This window comes from Tachysurus fulvidraco, chromosome 5, assembly GCF_022655615.1.
Source record: "Tachysurus fulvidraco isolate hzauxx_2018 chromosome 5, HZAU_PFXX_2.0, whole genome shotgun sequence".
Classification (NCBI taxonomy): domain Eukaryota; kingdom Metazoa; phylum Chordata; class Actinopteri; order Siluriformes; family Bagridae; genus Tachysurus; species Tachysurus fulvidraco.
Window position 1 is genome coordinate 16,255,314 of NC_062522.1, and position 6,000 is coordinate 16,261,313.

The 6,000-nt window shown below is 37.4% G+C and overlaps 1 protein-coding gene across 1 annotated transcript; it reads right to left on the reverse strand.

The window, feature by feature from the left end:
• Positions 1-1,012: 1,012 nt before the first annotated feature.
• Positions 1,013-2,987, reverse strand: LOC113642763 (serotransferrin-1-like). Its single transcript, XM_047814106.1, has 4 exons — positions 2,948-2,987; positions 1,724-1,854; positions 1,299-1,401; positions 1,013-1,194 (listed from the first exon to the last, which is right to left on the reverse strand). Exons 1-4 carry the CDS (start codon positions 2,985-2,987, stop codon positions 1,013-1,015), a joined length of 456 nt encoding a protein of 151 aa, XP_047670062.1.
• Between the last annotated feature and the right edge of the window lie 3,013 nt (positions 2,988-6,000).

Genomic DNA, 6,000 nt, shown 5'->3' on the forward strand with positions numbered 1-6,000 from the left:
GATTGTCCTTTGTGTTTTATTTCTCATTTTATTTTATTACAGCTGCCCTAAGAAAAAACATGTCTAAACTAGAAGAGTAAATTTGTGCCCTTCATGTACTCTTAGCTTTGTGATCTGATTAACGTCGATCAAATGTGAGGTTTAGGACAAATCCAGTCTGCACTGGTTACAGCAGTAGTGAAGTCATTGACACAGAGTTAACAGACGACTCCAACACCTCCTCTGTGCGATCATCGTGTTCCGATCACTTTGAAAGATGAACAGAGCGTGAGGTTCTTACAGGAGAGCTCCATCGTAATCAAAATACGGATCGTTGTGAGAGTGCTGGCACTTGTTTTTACACAAGTCCTTTGTTGCTCCTGGCACACAGCTCTCAGAGAAGAAATCTGCCACCGCTCCAAAACAAAAACCACGAGGGCTCAGTGTGAGTAATAGTACACTCTCGCTGTGATGGAGTTGATTATTTTCCGTTAAGTTCTTACCCAGACAGACTTACAACAGTGCTTTTGTTTTGTTCTTGTACACAACAGTTATTTGTCAATGATTATATTTGAATTCATTAAAGACTTATACACACTACATTTAATCCACTGCTTACATTTAATAATCCCTAAAACATAGCGTTAGTCTCTGTTCTCACTCTCATTACAGCAGCTATAAGCAGTTACAGATGTTCCATCACCAGCTTCTCATTTCTGAAAATCTACAGCTTTACCCCTAACACTGGAGACTCCTTCCACGAACACATCAACTATACGTCGGCTTATATTCATCTGTTTATGTGGCATGTCTGACGTATGAGTCTGTAAATGAGCTGTTACTATGGAAACCATAACCATGCATTATCAATAAAGCTGTGATGTGCAGCTGCACAAATGCATGGAGCTGCTTTTATAAAGAACTAATCAACACCTTTTAGCCATTTAGTAGGTGGTGATTCATGTGCGCCTCAGTTGCTGTGGTGTTTGTGTGGAAACTGATGAACAAAAGCTTGAACAACCCTCTCACCATCCTACAGAGGTTGGTCCTTGATGCCATCCCATTTAATCTGTCCATTTTTAATGAGAGCGCCAATGGGGATGTACCAGTCTGCAATTTTCCCCAAACCAGTATGATACGTCTTCTTCCCACGGAGGTCATTGAAGCCAAACATAGTTCCTTTCTTTGCCACAGCTACAGCGTAGTAGCACGTCTCTACAACATCAAGATTACAGACTCAGGCTGAATAGTAGTAGCATAGACAACAAAGAGGCCTATGCTTTATTTTTTACATTTAATTTTGCTACTGATTTCACTACCTTTGTCATAATGTTCTGCCAGGATGGGGTGAAGGTTATAGGGTTTGAGACCGGCTGTGAAGATATCTCCTCCATCCAGAGTGATGGCATCTGCTTCGCCATTCTGATAAAACAAATTCAAACAATTTACTGATTTCAAGAGTTTCAAATTCTACTTTTTCCCCCCTGCATTATGAAACATACAGCACTATATTGTATATCTGTTCTAACTTACATGTTTGATAATTAACTAGAATTCTAATTAGCTGTGTTGCCAAAAAACCTTCATGTGAACAGAACCACAAAGATAAGAATCATCTCTCAGTATGGAGGCAGTGATTTAAACTAAAAGTAAGAAGAGTGCCGACACTTTACAATGTGCATTTGAAATGCAGGTAGAAGTAGTAAATGTGCTGCAGTGGTTCTGTTAGTGATGCTGATTTTACCATGACGACTTGGATACACTCCCAAGTTCCTTCCATCTTTAAGCAGTTTAGAGACTGAATCTGGATGCATTTCTTCAACACCGCCTCTGACTTTAAACACCATGTGATCTGTTGTTCTGCCTGCACTAAGACTGAAATGACAAGAAATGAATCACAGTTAAGGAGTAAAACATCGTCCGGTTGCAGTAATGCAACATATCCTTAATACACCGTGTCCTTTTGGGAAGACAATGGAATTATATGATATGAGTGCAGTCACACTATGGAGTTTTTTATTGTATTTATAATTTGTTGTATTCGATGAATCAGGTCAGCGGAATTTTGAAGATGTTGTTTAAAAAGTACTTGACTGTTTGTGTGTTTTTCTGTTTTTCTGTTAATGAGTGTGTTTAGGGGTTCTTTGAGGCTTTCATACTGAAATTACACACACACATCACTATTCAAACCTCAGACATCACTGCAGACCGGAGCGCCGTTCATAGAGCTACACACACACTGGTTTGTCTTAAATGGATTTCCTTCAGTCTTCATTTTCTAGTCCCTGTTTTCAGGTTTAAAGATGAGTGTATTTGACTTTAAAGGCAGTTTTCTAGACACTTGTGAAGAACTCACTCTAGTCAAGAAAAATGTGGTGACCTCAAAGCTGTGAACTTCATGCAGGTCATTTAAATAATCTGAATTTGTGGCTCAGAAAATCCACTGAAACATCTGTCACATCCACTAAAACATTCGTCACATAAACACTAAGAAAAACACTTGGATTATTTCCAACTGTGTTACTGACAATAGTCCAGCTGAGAGCATTGGGAATGAAAACATCTTACGGTTTTAATTCATTCTCAGAGGATCTCTGAGTGATCAGTAATGTGTTATGTATAGTGCACAACTTTAAGAATCACCTAAACACTCATTCCAAGTGATCTGTGAGATCTAATGCAGATGTTCTTCTAGCGTGGATTTTAGATGAGGCTCCGTGCAGTTCTGAGCTGTACATGTGTTCAACTCAAGAGCTGACAACACAAATCATTAGCAATGACAACACAGTAGGAGCAAACAGATGTGGCAGTGTGTCGAGTGGGGAAGATATTTTGATGTGTATGAAGTCAAAAGTACTTCTGGTCCTACACAATATCCCAGACGAATTCCACTTTATAATTCTGATTCAAACACAGCCAACTTGTCAATCATTTTAAAACACACATAATACAGAGTGTACTGACTTACCAAGGCATGACAGGAAGGCACAGATGCCGGAGAGCTTCATGCTGGACTCCTGGATTCAGCAGACAGTGTGTGTGACAGTGAGAGAATCTTTATAGAGAGCCTAGAGCTGAGGGGGTGAAGTCAGGATAAAGAGGACTTTTGGATTTTTTCAAATCTCAAATCACCCATCAGTCACTATTAAAGAAAACTAATCAACTCCATCTGACCAATCAAAGTGCAGAACGCAGCAGATCTCTGGAGTAATTTCACTGTCACAATGACATGCTCTGGTTTTTTAATTGTTTTTTTTTTTAAATGTGATGTGATTGTTATTAAAGACAGGAAAAGTGTAGAAAGTCATGTTAATCTGTACACTGTTTGATTTTCTGTGGAATTTTGCTGCAGTGGACGGATGTGTACACGATCACACAAGTTCACAGCAAATCATCAGAAATCAGAATGTCGCTGAGCTTGTTATCAGAACTGCTGACACACTCACAATGTCAAATTCCTTTCTTTTCTGTTTTAAGCATATTTTTGTGATTGGTGACAAGAGACATGAACTAAATTCTACATTATCATGAGGTGAAGCCTACACACACACACACACACACACACACACACACACTCACGCATGCCAACACACACACTCACACACACTCACGCACGCCAATACACACATGCACACACACACACACACACACACACACACACACACACACACACACACACACACACACACACACACACACACACGCACACACGCACACACACACTCATGCACACACACATAAGAGGGGAGTTTTCAGCGGTCTTATAATCACATGGGGAAAAGTTTGATTCATCAGAAGAACGCATCAGAGGTCATTTATAAACAATCACAGCCATGATGTTGACGTGTGTGTGTGTGTGTGTGTGTGTGTGTGTGTGTGTGTGTGTGTGTGTGTGTGTGTGTGTGTGTGTGTGTGTGTGTGTGTGTGTGTGTGTGTGTGTGTGTGTGTGTGTGTGTGTGTGTGTGTGTGTGTGTGTGTGTGTGTGTGTGTGTGTGTGTGTACTTTAGGAGCAGGAGAATAATGCAGCCATATGAACAGGACACTTAGAGATTTGGTGTTAAATTTCTTCCTTATTCAGTGTATAAATTACTCAGACAGTAAGCAGGCAGATGTTTACTTTAGCATAAAGTTATCATACATCAGTTATAACAATAGTGATTCTTACGATCCTTTTGTGTTGATTTTTTATACACATGAGCGGTGAAAGGTCATCAGGATTTTCTGCATTGAGCTTGTGTGTAAAGAAAATGCAACACAACACAAAGCAACAGCACAACACAGGCTTCTTCTTTCTTGATTAAATTTGTTTTGGTTTTTATATTATAGAAATGTAATAATATTTAAATGCATATAATATTTCATATTAACATGTTTATATAAATGCATCAGGATTTAATTTCATATATTAGTATATCCTTTTATTTTTAAAATGTAATACATTTATTTTTAAATTTGCTTATGAATATTTATTTTAATCCACATGCTATTGATTTTTATTTTGTATTCAATATGAATGAATGTTTAATTGAAACAGTTTATGTATTGAAAATACATAAATTATAAATGAATCGTTTTGTTTAAACACTAGATGTTTGTGCAATTCACGGCTTTAGAAAGCTTTTAAGAATCCTTTTAAACAGAAGATCTCCAGGTTTTCAGCTTCTTCAAGTTGAAGTTTGGTGTGCCGCAGGTCAGCGACCCGTCTGTTTAAACAGCTGCACAAACCTGTTTATTTTAATGTCTATAGGTTGTGACTTTGTTCCGAAACTTGTTCCACAAGCGCGGTGTCTGTAACCTGCAGCACATTCTTTTTCTGAGGTGTCACAAGCCAGAATGATCGGTTTCTTTATGTCATAATGCACTAGTAGGGCTGATGACTGCAGAAGATTTTTTTACTTCTCGATGGCTTATTTTTGTTCAGAGCCCCATGTCCATTTTGTCTCCTTCCTTAACAGTGCATGTAATGGAGCTAACAAGGTGGATACTCTAGGCAGGAACTTATAATAATAGTTCAGCAGGGCTAAATAAGCCTTCAATTTAGACATATTTAAAATATTTCACTCTTGCCTGTCTTCAAAACTTGAGATATCTGCAACTATCATTATGGATGTGTTGAGTTGAATATCGTTTTCAGTGATGTCAGTGACGTTTTCTGTGACTAGTCAGAATGCAGTTACAACTAGGTAAAAATATGTTGTTGATATCTGTAATGTTAATTAGGGATTGTCAAGTTTAGCCATTAAATGTTAAAACGGCTTGGCATATACAGCTGTAATAAATAGTATGTCACTGCACTATTGGAATATTATTATGAATGTACATTACAGCATTGCATTCTATCTAAATGTAAGATTAGTGTGTAGTGAAGGAAGAGTACATTACAGTCTATCTTATCTTCAAATTGAATTCCAAAATCTTGCATTATGTAACTTTTCCAAATTTAAAAAAAATCTAAATTGTTTCACCCTTTCTGAGAAGGCATTAGTATATAAGTTATCTTTGGATTATTGCACTGTTCCCTGAAACCATCAATAACTTTTTAGATAAAGAATGATTGATCAAAACAAGTGAAAAGAATATGTCATTTAATCCTGTTATTATTTTTGCTATTAGATGTGTTGATGTGTATCATATAACTGCCAGCATTCACAATCACTCAGATCCAGCATTGACTCAGTAATAATTTCATGGTAAGATTCCAGGGAATACATCATTTAGTGTCATTATTTGCTGTATTTTGTTTGTAAGTTCTTTCTGTTTATACTGTCTTACAGTAGTATTGCTATAAGATGAAAACAAATGAGACATTCTTTACCAGGTAGTGTGCAGGATAATTAGTTATGAGCTTAGTGCTGAGCATTCTGTGTTCAATTAAAATGATATTATATGTGAAAACTGAAAACATTTCACAAGCCAGAAAATGATTTTGTTCAGTTATCTTACTGACACTACATTTAAGGATTCCATTAATGAGTGTCCTATTTTCAGTGATGACCTGTGGCCACTAGATGGCAATGTGTG